This window comes from Mercurialis annua, linkage group LG1-X, assembly GCF_937616625.2.
Source record: "Mercurialis annua linkage group LG1-X, ddMerAnnu1.2, whole genome shotgun sequence".
In the NCBI taxonomy this organism is placed as follows: Eukaryota; Viridiplantae; Streptophyta; class Magnoliopsida; order Malpighiales; family Euphorbiaceae; genus Mercurialis; species Mercurialis annua.
The window spans coordinates 51,388,850-51,408,116 of record NC_065570.1 but is presented as its reverse complement, the minus strand read 5'-3'; the positions used below and the strand labels follow the sequence as shown (position 1 = coordinate 51,408,116).

General features: G+C 31.0%; 3 protein-coding genes across 3 annotated transcripts; all 3 read left to right on the top strand.

Moving 5' to 3' along the window:
• The first annotated feature begins 3,775 nt into the window (after positions 1 to 3,775).
• LOC126665702 (NADH-cytochrome b5 reductase-like protein) lies at positions 3,776 to 8,378 on the top strand. Its single transcript, XM_050358579.2, has 13 exons — positions 3,776 to 3,981; positions 4,241 to 4,283; positions 4,447 to 4,522; positions 5,512 to 5,571; positions 5,724 to 5,774; positions 6,072 to 6,126; positions 6,235 to 6,305; positions 6,397 to 6,448; positions 6,866 to 6,943; positions 7,277 to 7,366; positions 7,465 to 7,578; positions 7,872 to 7,940; positions 8,014 to 8,378. Exons 1-13 carry the CDS (start codon positions 3,829 to 3,831, stop codon positions 8,068 to 8,070), a joined length of 969 nt encoding a protein of 322 aa, XP_050214536.1. The 5' UTR covers positions 3,776 to 3,828; the 3' UTR covers positions 8,071 to 8,378.
• Positions 8,379 to 12,248: 3,870 nt separating this feature from the next.
• LOC126664770 (zinc finger CCCH domain-containing protein 34-like) lies at positions 12,249 to 15,547 on the top strand. The gene is made up of 4 exons (XM_050357316.2): positions 12,249 to 12,495; positions 12,638 to 12,748; positions 13,746 to 15,158; positions 15,303 to 15,547. The coding sequence occupies exons 1-3, from the start codon at positions 12,412 to 12,414 to the stop codon at positions 15,141 to 15,143; spliced, it is 1,593 nt and encodes a 530-aa protein (XP_050213273.1). The 5' UTR covers positions 12,249 to 12,411; the 3' UTR covers positions 15,144 to 15,158; positions 15,303 to 15,547.
• A 1,029-nt stretch (positions 15,548 to 16,576) lies between these two features.
• LOC126664771 (MAPK kinase substrate protein At1g80180) lies at positions 16,577 to 17,388 on the top strand. The gene has a single exon (XM_050357317.2). The coding sequence runs from the start codon at positions 16,732 to 16,734 to the stop codon at positions 17,047 to 17,049; it is 318 nt and encodes a 105-aa protein (XP_050213274.1). The 5' UTR covers positions 16,577 to 16,731; the 3' UTR covers positions 17,050 to 17,388.
• The last annotated feature ends 1,879 nt before the right edge of the window (positions 17,389 to 19,267 follow it).

Below are 19,267 nucleotides of genomic sequence, written 5' to 3'. Positions count from 1 at the left end.
ATGGTGGAAAACGACAGGAAATAGAAAGTTAAAAGATTGCAACAATTCCTAGGTATCATCAAGAGGGACAAAATTTAATTTCAAAAAAAAAAAAAGTGGGACAAAATTTTCTACTACCACTTTATATTTAACTGTGGCAGATGGAGTTAAATAAACAAGTAATATATTCACACTTAATTCTTAAATTTAACTTTTTAACACATTTAATTATTTTTTAATACCTCATTAATCTGTTAAATATGGCACCTTAAGAATTTATTCTTAAAATAAATATATACTCCATTGTTGTAGTAGAATAATATATTTTTATACTATCACTTTCATTTCATTTCATCATTTTTAAGTATGGATAGAAAAATAATATAATGATAGATTTTAAAAATTAAAATTATGAAATTATTAATTTTTATTTCAAATTTTAAGAATATATTTATTCACTTTAAGTGTATTTTTTATTTTTTATTTTTTATTATACTATTTGTTTTTATGATTATATTTTATTATACTATACATAAAAGTAAAATTAAAATGACGTATATATCTATACTATTTATAAGAGTATTTATGAGGGAAACATGCACATTTATGTTAATGTCCTTTTCACGTTATAAAATATAATTTTTAATTAAAACTATTAAAATAATCATTAAAGTTAAAGTACTAATTAAAATAAACTACTATGTTAAAATAACTGGATTATTAAATACCGTCCCTAAATTACTAGGCACCGCCCTTTTTTACCTAAATACCCTTTTACTTTTTTTTTTAATTCTAAAACTTATATTCAAATCCTCTCAACTCACATTTAAACACGAAGAACGGATAACGAAAATCTCGTTTAATTTTATTTAATTGTAAATTATTTCAAATTATTTTTGTATTTGAAAAATGTTTTTCGTTTAATTTCAGAAAAAATTCATTTAATTTAAAAAACAAAATTGTTTAATCGAAAATGTCTTTCATTTAATTTCTAAATTTTTTCGTTTAAATTTAAAATTTCGTTTAATTGTCAAAAATATTTTTTGTTTATATTTAAAAAAAAAAAATCGATAAATAATTTTTTAAAAAAATTTATGGGGAGGTTCTCGGTTTACATCTCCCCATAGGGGGAGATGTCTTCCGAAAATGTCTCCCCCTCTTCCAAAGTTTTTGGAAGAAGGGGGATGTAAACTGAGGGGGAGATGTAAAATGAAAACATTTCCATAAAATTTTGAATAAGTGTCACGACCCATTTTCATGAATCGTGACCGGCTCTAGTGTATGGGTATGTTTGTACCAAAACCCATAACTAGCCTTGCGGATAACCAACTTAACACAATTAAAATAATGTACCTGCATAAAACCACATGCTTGGGGCAACCAAGATTTCAGCCTAATCTAGCAGTACATATAAGCAACATATATTCAAAGTATGCTTAATCTCAAATTATAATTCCAACAGCACAGCAATATATAAAAATACCATAAACACTGTAATCATGTCAAAGCTGATAAAATAACATTTGGATCATTCCAACAAATAATAGTCTAAAATATAAAATATAAGACTAAAACATAAATACTGATACTACTACTGCGGTCTAGAGTTCGACTTTTTTATTCTGAAATAAAATAAAGAACCTCCGAGAATGAAGAAACGGAGATCGACCAATGCTCAAATCATAAACCTGGAAAATTTGGGAAAACAACAGGGTCAGATTTACTAAGTAGAGTTTATATAACCATTTACATTTATTAAGTTGAACACCTTTAAAAACGTTCAATAAAACATTTTCATTATGGATTATCAATGAAATCCTAAACCACAATTTTAAATCCATTTTCGTGTCGGTGAGAAGTATCTCAATAACCGATTCCCGACTATCACTTAATAAATAGTGAGCTCAGGAGACGTATCTTCGGTGCTCTCACTAAGGTGAGACATATCTCAAACCTACCTCAATACTATAATCATTACCGGTGCGCACGCAGTCCCGATGATGCCCATCGAGTAGCACGTTCCAAATCAAATTCACAATACCGAAAAAACAGTTTAAAAGCTGCTTATATATATATATATATATATATATATATATATATATATATATATATATATATATAAAAAAATATAATAATTGCTTAATAAAGAGGTAAATAGAGATATAAACTCACTACTTGCTATTCCACGTGAAACCTGACAAGCAATCTAGCTCTGGTTCGCATCTGAAGTACGAACAGTCGACGGGTCTTGAAAAGAATAAGTGGTAAAGGACAACTGAGAAGAAGAAACGAAAATAAGGATGCCTTCAATATAAGGTATCTCCGACGTTTAATATTTTTTTCTTAAGGAGGCTAGGGTTTAGATATTTATAATCTTTCATAAATAGGGTTTGTTTAAAACACACAAATACAAATTTACCCTTTAAAATATTTTATCAATAATATTATTTTTAATCATAAGAAAATCAAGCCAATTTCCTTTAAACACAACTACAAGTTTACCCTTTATAAATACTTTATTAATAATGATATTTTTATTCTTAATAAAAATAAAACTAATTTTCTTTAAATACACATTTAGAATTAGAATTATTTCCGGAAAATTCTCAAAACCCCTCTGACGAATTACCGATTAAATTTCAAGGTCCAAAATTAGTCACATAGGCCCAAGGCATACAAAACAAATCCAAAACGACATATCGAAACGAGTCAAAACACTTTGAGAAATCAAAACAACATCGGAAAGTTCATTAGAATCAGTCAAAAAAATACGGGATATTACAATAAGATAATTTACTTCTAATAAATTACTATTTTAATTATCATTTGATGTTTTTTATTTAAATTTTTTATAATTATAAAATTTGAGTCTCAATTAAAAATGTTAAACTATTAAAGTAATTATTTACAATAATAAATAAAGATAAATTATTCCTGATTAAATATTATTTGATAATTTGACGAGTCACACTACAAATCACGTGTGAAACACATGAAACGACGCTAATAAAATATAAAAGAGGGTAAAGTGAACTTCTTTATCTACTACACCTCCAATGAATACATCTTTCTATATTACTAACTATTCATCTCATATTAACAGAAAATTTAAATAAATTTGTTTGATAATATATAAATCTATTGTAAAAATTGTCATTATATGAGTATTATAATATAATAAATTACAGATTATACTTTTTTTTCAAAAATATAATTACTTTTTATATTTAATATTCAATAAATTAATAATTATATTAACTAAAACATTTGTGAATCTAATTATTAAATGTTAGCGGAATTAGATTTTATCTACAGTAAAGTATTTTCCATTATTAATTATTATTTAAATAATCTTAAATTAATATTGTAATATGTTAATATTCTTAATTTAGTTTTTATTTATACTCCAATAGAATGCATTTTAAATGATATTATTATTGTAATGCAACCTTTATCAAGATATATAAATATATTTTAACATAATGATATAATTAAAGTCATGTAACAGTTAAGAATAATTAAATTACTTATTGAAAATAATTAATTAAAATCATATAAAATTTAATACATATTATTTTTTTATTATAAAAATGCCAAAGCAACGCTTGACCGTTTTGCTAGTGGTAACTACAGGCCATGTGGCATTTTCCTACTCAACTTCAGCACTGTTTATATGTACCGTTTTGAAACAGAAAAAACACGAGGATCATATGTGCACTTTGGGTAAAATATTAGGGACATATTAGGTATATATTTTCTAAATGTAATAAATTACATATTTGATAAATTAATGATCAGTGTTGATTAATCGGGTTATAGCTATACTGTCTTCACCAAAAACTAAAAAGAATGGCGTCTACATTCTTCAGGAGACTGGGTAAAGCCACTCCGATTGGATTTGGAGGGCAATCAAAGTTCAACGGGTTTCGCATTCCAATTGGAGTGATTGCAGCAGTTTCTGGTGGAATCTCTTATTTGTACTGTTACTCCTCCCCAAATTTGGTAAATTTTATCCGCCTGTTTGTTAAAATGCGTTTTTGTTTTTAATTGGAATGTTCTTTTTCAGAGATGATCATGTTCATTTTCTTACTGTGATTTGATTTGTGATCCCTAATCTAAATTTGATTTTGGGGTGTAAATGCAAGTTCTATTTCTATTACTTGATGCTAATTTAAGAATTTAAGTATATAAAATGGCTGTACTGTTTGGGTTTACGTAATGTTTCTCTGCATCCAGAACTCATGTCTATCTTTAATAACAGGCTCATCTTGATGAAGTCAAAGCAGATGCCGGTCCTAAAGTTGGTTAGTCTTTGTTTCTCCTATCTATGAAAACTGAAGGATGCTTTTTAGAGAACTTGGCATTGGAAGGCTTTGAATTTTATGTACCCACTTAATTACTTGCTTTATGAGTTCTTATATTTCCTTGCACATTGGAAGCTTAATTTGTGCAGTTTTGCCTGTTCAGCTCTTAAATCGGATAAATGGCTTGAATTTAAGCTGCAAGATACTGCCACAGTTAGCCACAACACTCAGCTATTTAGGTATCAACTACTATTCAATTACTTTGCTGTTTGATTTGATATTAGTTAAGTCAAACTCGATTTCTTATGGCCAGCTCATCCGATCATTTCAAAAGTCAACCATTGGAGATTCGTTCTGTGCATAGGGAACTTTTTTCTTCGTGTAGGATACTAGGATTCAAATTGATCTAGTGGGATGCTAAAGTGTGCTTCTCATTATATACTAAAGTCTGATGGGGTGTGGCTATGAAGTTTTAAATTATTTTATTTTGTGCATAGTCTTAACTTATCATCTATTGCAAAAGGAAGAATGGAGAGGATTCAACTATTTTGGATGGAATTTTCTCTTACAGTTGCATTCTAAAATTTCAAACTAAAGATAAAGAATAATGCCTTAATTCTGCTATTTCTGGTTTTGTTCTGTTAATATGTGTCTGGAATCCACTGAAATCCACTTGTGAAAAATTTCCCTTGGAGAATTTAATAATGCAATCATACGATGGCTAAATTGATTGTTGGTGAACTCGTGAGTTTGCCTAATATAAGTGATATAATATATGTGATTTTGTTGAGAGCCTTTTCCAATTTCCTGCCTCCATCTTTGTATTGAACTTTTCACTGTAATCTAATAATCTAAGATAAATTTACCTGTAAGAGGTCATTTTTTAAGGAATTTTTTCTTGGGTAGTTAGCTGCCTTGCATGCTATTAAAGTTTGTATATAGGTCCATCTTATCTGTTTGTTTTTGCAAGATGTTGCCGAATGTGTGCTTCACTTATGTAATATTGGAAGTGTTGATCATGAATGAAAGTCGTTATATATCAGGATATGTGTAATGAATACTGAGAAACAAATACTTGTTTGAATGACATGAAAGTGCTGTAAATGTTCAATTTTTGTTTTAATTATTGTGGAGTACGGTTCCTACAAGAAATAGATATGATATCATGGTAATATCTGGATATTTTCCAAAGAGAGCACTGATTTTTTTTTCTTTCCTGAAATGTTAGGTTTTCATTCGATCCTTCTGCCAAGTTGGGTTTAGACATTGCATCATGCATTCTTACAAGGTATCTTATCCTTTCAGCAGCTGAAAAGCGTATTCTAGCACTTTTATTAATTATCCGTAGAATCCATTAGTTGTGGTCAACTGATCTTCAAATTATAATTTACACAAGTCCTTTAATGTATTCATTGTTTTGATATGTTCGTATGATTGCAGGGCTCCGATAGGACATGATGCTGAAGGGAAAACAAAATATGTTATCCGTCCGTAGGTTTTCCTTTTCTATATGCTTATCTGAATTGCATATGCAAATATTTTCCTTTTTTAGTGTATGTTCATGTTGAGGTTCATTTTTATAGTTTGGATATGGCTAGTGCATGTCCTTTCTATCCTGTTGATTTTCATATTCTTCTTATTCTTTCTTTTGAAAAAAAATAAAAGTGAAACTGATGCAGCTTATTTTGCTGTTTAATCTACTTTGAATAATGCTACTTGTAACATAGTTTTTTGTTCATGAATTATCCCAAAGTTAACTTTCAAGTTACTCTACTTTATTTGATTTAGGTATACTCCTATATCAGACCCAGATGCTAAGGGATATTTTGACTTGTTAATTAAGGTATGCTTTTGTAGATTTAGATAGTTTTCTCATTTTAACTTTAAATTATGCTCTCAAAGATATACTATCATTGTTAATAAAATCTCCTGAACCTTTAAATTGTTGCAGGTGTATCCTGAAGGAAAAATGAGTCAGCATTTTGCTAGCTTAAAACCTGGCGATGTTGTTGAAGTTAAAGGGTAAGCAGCAGGATTTTCACGGTCACTGATAAATGAGCAGCAATCCTACTTTATACCATTTTTTATGCTGAAACACGTTTGCTAATTGCAGGCCCATTGAAAAGATCAGATACTCACCTAATATGAAGAAACATATTGGCATGGTAAGAGCTGGTTATCTAGAAATTGAAGAAAGATTTAGATAGTGGAAGTAGTAGGGTAATGGTTATGTTATTGTTTCCCAACAGGCATGCTATGAATATCTACTATTATTAGTTCTAAGCTTATAAATAGCCATTAGCCACTATGACATTTGCATCTTAATTAGAGTGGTGAATTTCATCAATTGCTCCGGTATTAAGAAAAAGAAAATCCATGCATGATGTTCTCCGAAATCTATCTTTAGACCTCTAGTTTGCTTGTAATGTTCATCACTTTCTCCTTTGTCCTCTGGTTAGTGTTGCAAGATCAGCTTTAAATATTGTTCATATTTATTTCAAGTAATTATCATATGTGTGATTTTCTCTAAGTTCATTAACTTATTATTCTGCCAGTATGTGTAATTTTTTCCTTTCTTTCAGATTGCTGGTGGCAGTGGCATTACTCCCATGCTTCAAGTCATTGAAGCTATCCTCAAGAATCCTGATGACAACACTCAGGTAAGTGCGTATTTTATTGTTATTTCTATAACTATCGTATTGAGAAAAATACACAACGACGAAAACAAAAGAATGAATTGCATTCAAATAAAAAAAAAACAAATAGATTTTTTATCCTTATGTTAGCATTCTATTGTATTCTACGGCTGGTTAACTTTTTATTTCCATTTTATCTTCTCGTTATTTCAATACATCTCTTAATATTGGATTGACCAAGCGTAATTTAGATATCCGTTAGTCTCAATGTCTATTTTATGATCTCATTTGTAAACCAAATAATTTATGTTGTTCTCACAAGAAATATCACTTGACAATGAGCTGCTATCGTAACAGATCTCGTTGCTTTATGCCAATGTCTCTCCTGATGATATACTGCTCGTACAGAAACTCGACTTTCTGGCTGCTAGCCACCCAAATTTCAAGGTTTTAGTTGCTCTGACCTACAAGCAGTTGTTGTATTAGCAAAACATAAATATTCTTCATTGCAATAACCTACTCGTTTTTGTTGCTAATATTTGCAGGTTTTCTACACCGTAGACAATCCATCAAAGAAATGGAAAGGAGGTGTTGGATACGTATCGAAGGATATGGCTGTGAAAGGCTTACCTGGTCCTAGTGATGATACAATTGTCCTGGTAAGTATCATTTGTTCAATTTTTTTACCTTCATTACGGAGTTAGTTCGACAAGATAATTATCCTGCATTGGAGTCTGAATCGGGCCATTTGTTGAAATGATAATTATTGTCCTATGAATGTTTCTCCGCATACATTGATGTGTGTTGAACTGTTAATTGCTTGAGATGGAATTTGATTGTTAAACCAGCTCACGAATTGAAAATCCGGCCTTCAGAATCATTGGTTTTACCCGGCAAGCCTTGCTTGTCTGTACGATTTCAGTTTAAACCTATTCACTTGTTCTCAATACAGGTATGTGGTCCACCCGGTATGATGAAACACGTTTCTGGTGAAAAGGCTAAAGACTACTCTCAAGGAGAGGTAAGAAATGCCTTTTAATTTGCTATAACAGTTATGCAGTTGTTAAATTATTGTTATTTTACTATTGTTGCAGCTAAGTGGTATACTGAAAGAAATTGGATACACAGAGCAAATGGTTTACAAATTTTAGGAGGCATGCATCATTTGGAGTTACTATATGTCTGATTTTACACTTATACTCAAAATTTTGCAATAATGTTCCAAATGGAATCTTTTATTTCAGAAATCTCAAACAATTGGAAATGTTGTAGATTTGAGTTTTTACAGGCAGGAAAGAAGTGAAGAGTGGAAGAGTATTTGTGATGAGCAAATTGAGGGTTTAGTGCTTTCATGAGCATGACATTGGCACAGTTAACCAATTAATTTAGGTTAAACAATGCGGACAAAGAATATTATTTCTTCTTTTCTTTTGCTCAATTTCATTTACTTTATGTTAAATTGGTTAAGTCGCTTCTCAAAAAAAAGAAAAATGTTTAGTCGTTTGCAAACTGGTACTCTCCCCGTTTTATTTTTAAAATTATTTTGTGTTTTACATACAATTTTAAATAATAAAGTTATTTATTTTTTCTGTTTTAATTCTATTAATAATTATTTAGTAATATATCTTGTAAATTATGTCTAAATATGAGATTAATGAATAGGTGAAAGATAAAGCTTACGGTAAAAAAAATTCGAAATAATAAAATAAACTTTTAAAATAAGGGACTGTGAAAGAAAAAAAACTAAAGAGATGGAATAATTTTTTTTCTATCTGTGAAAACAAATATTCATTAACTAGACCTACCTTAATAATTATCCTCAAACTATCATATTTTCATAAAGTAATTACAAAAAATTAAGTCATGAATTGCTAATTACATTCAGTATCCAGTCATAAGTACACTATAAAAACACTATGAATACATCATAAATTACACTATAACTATGCCATAAAAACACCAACAAAAATAAAATTAAAAAATACAAGAAAGGGTATTTTTAAAATTAACAAGATAATTTGAAAAATAAAAACAGTACGCGATGTAATTATTTTTAAAACTGTAATTATAGTTTTAAAAAAGGTGTCATGAGAATTTTTTTCTCATACTTCAAGGTGACATGGCTCAATTCATTTCGGCTAATCAAATTTGAAACCCAATTCATTTAAAATCATACTTAAAGTGATAAAATAAAATAAATTAAACCATACAATATATTTGTATAGAATTTCGGTTTGTTAACTAAAATTTACTATTTGTTTAGTTTGTTTAATATATATTTAGATTAATTTTTACAAAATAATTTACATAATAGAGAAAGAAATCCAATTTAAAACTTCTATTTGAAATCTTGAAATATAAATTTAACTTGTAATTTCATCAATAAATTTATTAAAAAAATAATGTAACCATGAAGATATGTTAACCATTAATAAGAAGTGATAATTAATAGCTTAACCTTTATGGTATATATTAATATTACCATGATTTGCCAAGAAACAATTAAAAAGTTAGTATTGAAATTAAAAAAATAAAAGAAGATAGAAATATATTGTAATTTGTTTTTAAATATAAGAGAAAAATTAACTAATACCTTCCATGTGTCAAAATATTTTCAATTTTACTTAGGGGAAAAAAGTTGAAAAAAAATACCAACTTTAAAATTACACAAATAACTTTTTGAATTAAATAAATACTCTCAATAATTAATAAGCAAACCAGCTGTTATAAAAATCAAATCGCCTACAAAATCTCAAACTAACATATATAGAAAATATTTTCAAAAAAATTCAATAATCATTAATTATGGTAACTGTTTATTTAAATTATATTTACATATATAATTTTGTTATCTTATTAATTTATGAACAATAAAAACATTTAAATGATTTTAATTAATTTTTTACTGTTAAATTTTGTTATTATTTTTTATTATAATCCCTTCCTATGTTATATATAAATTTACTAATTAATTTTTTTTTATGTGGACTAACAGTTCACTTTCAGTTAATTAATAATTTGATACTACTACGTAAAAAACATCAATTTGTTTTTTATAACTTAACATTTGGTTGGAAAAAATAGAAACAACCAACCACGTGGAATAACATTATACAGTTAACATAACATGCAATTAATTAGTAGGATATTTTTAATTAGGGAACTAATAGTTTAGTGTTAGCACACATATAATAAATACAATTTACACACAAACACATTTATTTAAATCAAATGAAAATATAACATGAAAAAGTTGACTAACTGGTAACTAAAATATATTATATGTTCGACAATAACAAATATTTTCATTTAAAAAATAAAATCAAAACTTAAATATTTCAATTTGTCAACACATCTAATCCTACTGTATTCCCTTCAGCTTTGGTCTCAGTTCCACCTTTTCATCGTTCTCAAAGAAAAACACTGGTATACTGTCAGTTTACACATAGTTAACCATTGGTAAACCACATCTAATAAAAAATGCTATTAACATCATAAAGTCATTTTAAATAAACCTAACAACAATATATACTAACATTTAACATTACACCAGTAATTTTAAAAAAAGATTTAATATTGAAAAATTAATACAAGTTGAGCATTAGTTAACCATCAGATAACATATAGTATTCTTTAATTATTTCAAGTTAACTATTAGTTAACCATCAGACAACATATAGTATCTTTAATTATTTCTAGTTAACTATTAGTTAACCATCAGACAACATATAGTATCCCTAGCTGATACATATCCGATCCGCATAAAAAAAGATACCACAACAACTATGAGTTAACCAGTAGACTACATATAGTTATACATATTATTCCATATTTAATTTTTTTTTTAAAACAAATCACATTCCTGACATAAAATCAAAGCTAATGCTAGCTCTCCATATCAATATACCAATCATTCTCAAATCATAATGTCAAGCTAAATAAATAAATAGTTCACACTTTAAAAGCATTAAACTAGCAATTAATTTTTTTTCCAGTGATACCAATGGTTTCCCAATGAAACAGAATTGGTAAATATTGGCGTCTATCTGTTTACCAAAATTTATTTTACAAATATATGTTATTCTAACAATCAATAGCAAAATATTCAAATGCACATTTACAATCAGAAACCATGTAATAAAACAAAATCACTTGCAATAAAATTAGTTTAAAAACATTTAGGTTAAAATACAAATAAAATAAAATAAAAACATAAATAATTAAAAACATACCTTTAAAACAATAGGATAAGCAACACAATTTTTGTCCTTTTGATAATCAGTGATAGAAAGTGGCTCAAAATCACTGTCACTTTCCTCTTTCACATTAAAAATCTACGGTTCTTTAACAAAATCAACCTTTCTTTTGCGTCCAACTAATTTCGATTTTGCCATTGTATTTTTTACTTTTAGTGATTGTTTCAAAAGAGACATTTTGATGGAAGACCTGATTTTCGGCATGGTGGATTTTGTGTCAATCTAATTTCAAATTGAAAAGGGAAAGATTTGGTTAATGGGATAATAGCAAGAAATAAGGCGAGAATCTATGAAATATAGTTGGAAATGGATACATGGAAATCAATCTTAAATGGTTTCCGTAAACAGTTATCGTATTTCTTCTATTTTGAATGTTTATTTGTTAAAGAGAAAAATTGATTACTTAAACTAATTAATTTAATAACGTAAATTAATAAAAGGAAAGATGTGAGCGTACTATTCAGAATAATTTGACCCAAAACCGTATATTGTCTAATTTTCTCTAAACATAACCCAAAAATAATAAATTAAAAAAAGCCTCTCACTCTACTCATATGTATGCATTTGCATAGAGCTGGTCATGGGCCGGGTCAGCCCGTGAACCGATCCAGAACTGGTCAAATTCGAAACCGGACAATACCGATCCGGAACCGTAGAAAGACTGGTTTCGTGCCAATTTTTTGAATTGTAAACCGACTGCTCCGTCCGCGGTTTAAGAGTCGAATCCGCCGATAAAAAGTTAATTAATTTTAATATATATATATATATATATATATATATATATTCTAGTTAATTCTTTTAGTTAACATAATATTTATAATTTGTTTTATTTCATTACTTTCTTACAATATTAACTTTCACGTGTTATTTTATTTTTCAATTATACTTTTTAAAATTTAAATTTTACTTTCAATTCTTTTTGAATCGCCTAGAACCCGAAACCAAAACTGTCCGGTTCTGAACCGTCATTTAGACGGTTCCGAGCCGGTTCCATTTTTTCTTGAAACGTAACTCAGCAGTTCCGAACCGGAATCGCCGGATTATGAACCGTGGCCACCTCTACATTTGCACATACACACTCTCCTGCTCCTGCTCCTGCACCCTATATATGTCCACAACATTTCCTAACTTAGCTGACTAACTAATCATCATCAATTCTTTTCACAAATCCAAAATATTCGTCGACTCTTCTTCTTCTTCTTCTTAATTGCTGAATCAATTAATAGAAAAAGGGAAATGGAGGAGCATGAGATGATGTTATCACAGAGGAGAAATACTGATTGTGTTTATTTCTTGGCCTCTCCTCTCACTTGCATCAAGGTTTTCTTCATTTTCTACTACTACATTTACCTACCCCTTGTCTACTTTTTTACTTATTTTCTCCAAATTTTATGTTCTAGTCTCAATTATTAGGGTTTCTTTTGCTTTGTTATCATCGCCATTATTTATGATGTTATTGCAGGGAATGGAATGTGAGTACAGGCACAATGAGATAGCGAGGCTAAACCCTAGAGATTGCTGGTACTGGTTGGCTGGAAATTGTCTTAATCCTGCTTGTGCTTTTCGGCATCCTGTAATGCTTTCTATCTCTTCTTTTCAACTCAATCTTTATTTATTAACTATTCTAATTTTGATCTCAAACCCAGTTGTGTTTAGTGAAATGGTATTGCTCTGTTTTGTTATGCCACTTTTTTAAATTCTGAAAATCTGTGCATTCCTAAATTTATATGTGTTTTTGTCCTAGTAAATGTGTTTTCATGCTCATGTCATAAAATGAAAATGAAAATGGATATGATGGGTGGGATTCATTTTTGGAATTAAGATGGTTTCATACTTCACTTTTTACTCATAAACTCATTTTTTCCTTACAATTGATTGTGTTCTATAAATCACTGAAGACCCTAATTACATTGTTTCGAGTTATATGCCAGTTTTAATTTTTTCTGTTTTATTTTTGAAACATTGTTTTCATTGGGATTAGTGTAGACTGTTGAAGAAGTGAGGTTGGCAGGATAGGAGAAGTGTATGATTTTAACTTTTCAGATGAGAGGCAAATTGGCTGAATTTGTCCTCTTTAGATTTTATTACTGGCCCTGCGGCATGTTAGTCGTTTGAAAAAGCTTAAAAGCCAATATCATTGTTCCTGGTAGGGTTGTGGAGTGTTTGATGTGATTAGAGAAGGATAACTGTCACCTATGTGATACATGGAATTAAAATGTTGTGATTACTTAGCACAATGAGCTTTCTTAGACTTACCCTTTGGAGATAAATTGTTATTTCTTGAAAAGAAACCTCTTCCTGTATCTACAATATAGAGAAAAGAACTGCTGGCAGATGAAAGCTTATGATGTAATCGGAAGGGAAGTAAAAGAGATGAAGGTTTGTAGGGTAAGAATATGAAAACTATAGTAAAAAAAACAAAAGAAGTAGCCTGTTGACCTTGAAGCTTTTCTACTGCCACACATTTTGTACATTCGGTTTCTTAAATTAAGTAGTGGCTGTGTTTTAATTGATTACCATTCTCTGGTTATCTGATAATGTTGGTGGAACTAACTTCATTATCTCAACAGCCGTTGGAAATACATGCTGAAGAACCGCCAGAATCATCATTATCTTCTTTACCGGCGAACAAGACCAATGTCCCCTGTTATTTCTTTTTTCATAGTTTTTGCAATAAAGGAGACAGGTGCTCTTTTATGCATGGCCCTGATGCCAATATATCTACTGGGAATTCTGGCAACTCAGCCTCAGGAATCAAGGAAGAGATTTCATTGGATAATAAGAGGACTATTGGAAACAATATTGTGTCCGCTCCCACAGAAGCACATGCTAATCTGTCTGAAGCAGCTGCCAAGGCTTTTACAGATTTGAAAGTGCAGCCTAAAGTGGATTTTCAGTTTTGCGCTCCTGAAAAGATTGCAGTAGGGAGCCCCTCTCCACGGATTGCCAATTCCCAGTGTGAAGAAGCTGTTACTCTTAAGCCAGATTTTATGCTCCATGCAGATAGCTTTACTGAGAGCAGTTCTCATGGATACTCAGATGAGAGTTCAGAAGAGGATGTGAATGACCATGTTGAACCAGAGGAGTCATCCCCAGGTTTTGACGTCCTCGTGGATGGTGAATCGGAGAATTTGCATTATGAGGATCATCAAAACATTTTACTGCCCTATGACAGAGAACATAATCTACACAACAATTTATCTGGGTATGATTTTGAAAACGTGGTTGAATATGACCTCCCGCACTATGATGCAGAAGATAAATATGAAGATGGGGATCATCACTACTTGGATTTTGTGAATGACGTGCACATTTTTGATGATGTTGGAAATGGTGCTAGCCCCTCGAGGAATCCAATGTCAGATTCTTTTTTTCCCCAGAAAAGAAAATATGTGGAAAGGAATGTGTCTATCAATGGCCGGCGCATAGATCTTCGAGATCACTTGGGAAAACGCAGAGCAATTGATGACCATCATGTGATTCAGTCATTTAGAAGGCATAGCCCTTCTCATCTGCTTGGCGGAAGTCAGGGGAGGCTTTGGAGACCTGCTAACAATCAGCAGCCACATATCAGGTTGGTCTCAGAAGTGATAAATAATGCTTTTAAACCACATCAGAAAAACAAGAGTCTGTTAAATGATGCTAACCAGTTGGGAGGACGTAGGCACTCACGTTCTAGTAGCTCCAGGCAGCGAGACAAGGAAAGAAAGCTTGCTAAAAGGCAGTTTCTTTCATCTGAAGTGGTGAGAAAACCAGTTCCAAGAGAGATGAAATCTAGTCGAGAATCTAATGAATTTACAGGACCAAAGACCCTTGCTCAGATTAAAGAAGAGAAGAAGGCGGCTGAAGAAAATGGAGATTGTCCAAGTAAATTTCTTAATGCAACCAGAAAGTCTGTACCTGACTTTGAGAGTCCTAAACCTCTGAGTGAGATCCTCATCGTCAAGAGGAGGCCAAGTTTTACTTGAGAATGAAGATGGTAGGTAAGATAATTAGAAGATATTACTTTTAGCCATAGGAAGAACAGTAAGCATTTAGTTTAGAGTTCATAGTTTTTTTTTCACAAGATGCCTAAGATGGAATATTGCTGAGTCAGAATATTAACAGCATATTTTCTTGGTGCTCAGTTGACTTGGGTTCTGCTACGCACCATTCATGGATGAAGAAAATTTTATCTTCAACGATCATGTAAATTGTTTGCATGATCTCCACCTAAACACTGTTCCTGAAATAGAAGCTTTACGTATTTCATGCTAACTCTTCTCATACTTGACAGAGACTTCCATTACGTCATCAAGGCGGTCCACCTTCATTTAATCTTTGTATAGAACTAGTTATAAAATGGGTTGGTATATTAGCATTGGAAATTTCATGATCCTGCTTGTTCTTTGCAAGTGATGAATCAATCTTTGAATTGTGATTCATTTAGTAATCCAGCAGGCGTTTTTGGCTTCTGTGAATATAATACATAATACACTCAATATATGTCTATTCTTGCCAATTCTGCTCATATTTTCATTAGTATTACGTCTTGTATGAGCATATCACATTAGGGACTTGAAGCTGTTGAGTCTATGCAAATTGCAGAAACGCATCGTTTCTATCAAAGAAATGAAAGTGATTTGGTAAAAAGCTTTGAAAATTGAAATGAACTTTTCTGATAACTTTTTGCATTTGCCAATCTCTGGCTTGTCGGACTATCATAGCATATGGTTTCATAAAATCATATGATACTGAAAAGGTTTCAATATTCTACTTTTCCTTTTGTCAAAAGGAAGTCCTAGATGTGGATTTCGGACTTTAAAATATTGTTACTTCACGGGCTTTCTTCCTTGATCCGCTTGGCTCCGACTTTCCACTAATTGAAAAACCACGCGGAAAAGGCACAACCATAACTGTTCGATGCGAGCTTTATAATCATTTCACTCGATTCACAACAATTTAGGCAAATAGCTTCTAGGAATAGCACTTTTACACCTTCGATTTTAGAAATAATTACCATCACATTTCTTGAAATTACGTCAAAATTAACGTTTTTTCGAGTGGACTTGTGGAGCTGCCGCTTGGATTAGGAATAGACTGGTTTTGAGGGAACTTGTGGAGTTGCTGCTTGGACTATTCTAGAAACATAATACTGAAAACTCAAACGGCAACTTCAGCCTGTTTAGCTAATTGTTAAGCACATGCACAAAAAATTTGGAATTAGCTGTTCTACAAAATCACTATGAATTAGTAATGGAAGACCATTCTACCATTTTCTACCCCTAATCTAAGCATGTTTTTGTTGCATCTCTAAATCAAAAGGGCCAATTAGTAAATTCATGTCAAAATTATTGTCTTTTCATAGCTAGCCATATAGAAAATAATGAAGATTCCAATTCATAATAGTATTCTCTCTTATGCCTCATATTGTCATTTTCATCTGTCTCTCATTGCATAGTGGAAAAAGTCTTTAACATTATAATATAAACACACACCCACCAAATATTATCTTACATTATATATAATTAATCAACATCGGTCCATATACTAAGAATTATACAAAAGAATTCAATCATGGAGGCTTCAGGTTTGGCAAGGTCTACTACATCTTTTAGAAGGCAAGGCTCCTCAGGATTGGTATGGGATGATAAGGTTATAACAGGAGAATTTAATCAAAACAAAGAAAAAGCTCCCGAAAATAATGGAAATTTGCAGAGAAGCCGCTCCGCCGGAGGAGTCATGTACAGAGCTATGAAGGTGTCGTCCCCGCCGAGGGTAGACCCTCCGTCTCCTAAAGTCTCCGGCTGTGGTTTATGTGGTATTTTTGGCAAACAAGTTTCGGGTAGTAATAATAATAACAATCATCGTCAACGTAAATCAAGAAAGCGTTAGTCATGAATCATAATATTAGTAATTCTGTATGATGTACATGCACGGGCGGAATCGAGGGGCGGGATGGACGATCGTTCCGTAATCGCAATTTCATGCAGTCTCCGATTGGTATCATTTTTCTCGTCTCAATCCGTTTGTATACATATGCTTGTAATTTGTGAGCAAAGACAATAGTGATTGATCAAAACATTTATATATATTATCATTATCGTGTTTTGGTGTGTTAAGAAATTTATATTTCTTGTTCTTTGTTATGTATCTGAACTTTAAGACGTTTTTGTTTGTGTATGAGAATTTAGTTTCTTGGAGAAAGGTACAAAGTGAACTAAGATTTAATTACTACTGTTTCTTATCTTTTTTTTTGCTTCTACAATTAATCAACGAGTATCATTGCTGTTCACGAACTTGTGCATCGAAATCGATTAACTCATGGTTAGCCATTTTAATCTATCGAGAATAATATTTTTTATTTAGGTTAATTTGAGTCAACCCTTTTTATTTTTACGTCAATTAATATCCAAATTGTATCATTGCGGTCTCTAAACTCGTTCAATTTAACAATCTGAGAGTTAATTCATCTAAAAATAGAAAATATTGTTTTTAATTGATTAAAATGGTTTAGTGCAAGTTAATTGAGACTGGCGAATGTATTTCTTAATTTGCAGTTGAGTTCTGTATCAATCTTGTAGCATTATCTGACTGACAGTAATTAATTTCATAAGAGGTCGGTATATTGATCAATTCGGTTAAATACCGATAAAACCACAAGAAAATTAACAAAAATCATAAAATTAATTTTTTTGTTTATTCGATCGGTTCGGTTAGTTTAGATAATCCAAACCTCAAACTGAATCGAAAATTGACCATTTTTTTATATTAAAATTGAACCGACCGAATTCAAATCTATAATCACACTAAACCGATCAATAATCATTAGTTCGGTCGGTCAATTTGTTTGGTCAATGTTTTTCCTCACCTCTGAATTCAATGTCTCTTAAATGTTTAAATAAATGTTGCATTGCATAATTATAATTTAAAATAAGTTGCATTAACCAATGGAAGTTGGTCCAAGTGGTAAGCGGCTTGGTATCGCTTAAGCAAGTTCTCGGGTTCGAGTCCTTGTGAATGCAGAAAATTCCCACTGGAAGACTCACCCACCATGCCAGGTGCGCGACACGGGTCGGATTCGGATTAGTCAGGGTAAAGCCTTGGAAACCGAATGGGCTTACCAAAAAAAAATAAGTTGCATTATATGAGCTGGTATAGTTAGTAACGTAACTAATCTTGTTTTTATATAAATTATCGCTAAACTTTAACTAGCAAACAGAACTGCCACCTATAAGGATGATCCGCGCAAATCATTTTCAGTTTTTATGTATATAATATCCAATCAAATGTATCCTAAGATTATTTGTCAGTGTCCCATTTCGAGTTATGTTAAAAAAATGTCATTTTTTAGTGCTGAAAATGTTTCTATATAACATGTGTACAATATTTGTTAAAATTTGGTACTAATTCTTTCTATGTATTAACATTCGATAAGAAAAGGCAGAAAATAGTTTCATTTATTACAGATTACATATCCTGCTGTGTTCATGCTTCTTCCTCTCTTCTGTTGCTTAGTCAGCAAGCTATCTGTTTGCTCATTGGTTGACTTCAGCTCACACGGATTCCTCCTTGCTCATTGGTTGACATCAGCTCACATTGGATTCCTCCAGCTATCCATCCAGCTGTATCCAGCTGTATCCAGTTGTCAGCATGTGTAGTGTGTGTTGTTAGTTAGTGAGATAGAGATTAGTGTGTTAGTTAGTTAAAATGAAGAGTAGCAGTTATCATTATCTATATAAAGTGATAACTGCTTAATCTTCTAGGTTGTAATCAAGATTTTGTGATTAATAAAGATTTACTTTCTCTCTCAATTTTCATCATGGTATCAGAGCTTATTTGCTCTCTAATTCTCAAATTTTAGCTTGATTAAAGCTTTTCGTTTTTCAATTCTAAAAGCTTGAATACAGTACAACAATGGCGAATCAGTTTACCAGACCAGAAGAATCATTTAACAGTCCTTTCTTTGTTCATCCTGGAGAAAATCCATCGCTAGTATTGGTGAAGACTTTACTAGAAGAAAACAATTATCATTCGTGGTGTAGAAGCATGAGAATGGCTCTTATATCAAAGAATAAATACAAGTTTGTGGATGGATCAATTCCAGTTCCAG

Bases quoted from the DNA above. Each gene is read 5' to 3' on its own strand.
- LOC126664770 (XM_050357316.2), top strand. From the start codon at position 12,412: ATGGAGGAGCATGAGATGATGTTATCACAGAGGAGAAATACTGATTGT. The intron at 12,496-12,637 runs GTTTTCTTCATT...ATGTTATTGCAG, and splicing joins CTCCTCTCACTTGCATCAAG to GGAATGGAATGTGAGTACAG. The intron at 12,749-13,745 runs GTAATGCTTTCT...TTATCTCAACAG, and splicing joins CTTGTGCTTTTCGGCATCCT to CCGTTGGAAATACATGCTGA.
- LOC126665702 (XM_050358579.2), top strand. From the start codon at position 3,829: ATGGCGTCTACATTCTTCAGGAGACTGGGTAAAGCCACTCCGATTGGA. The intron at 6,306-6,396 runs GTAAGCAGCAGG...TGCTAATTGCAG, and splicing joins GATGTTGTTGAAGTTAAAGG to GCCCATTGAAAAGATCAGAT. The intron at 7,941-8,013 runs GTAAGAAATGCC...CTATTGTTGCAG, and splicing joins AAGACTACTCTCAAGGAGAG to CTAAGTGGTATACTGAAAGA.
- LOC126664771 (XM_050357317.2), top strand. From the start codon at position 16,732: ATGGAGGCTTCAGGTTTGGCAAGGTCTACTACATCTTTTAGAAGGCAA.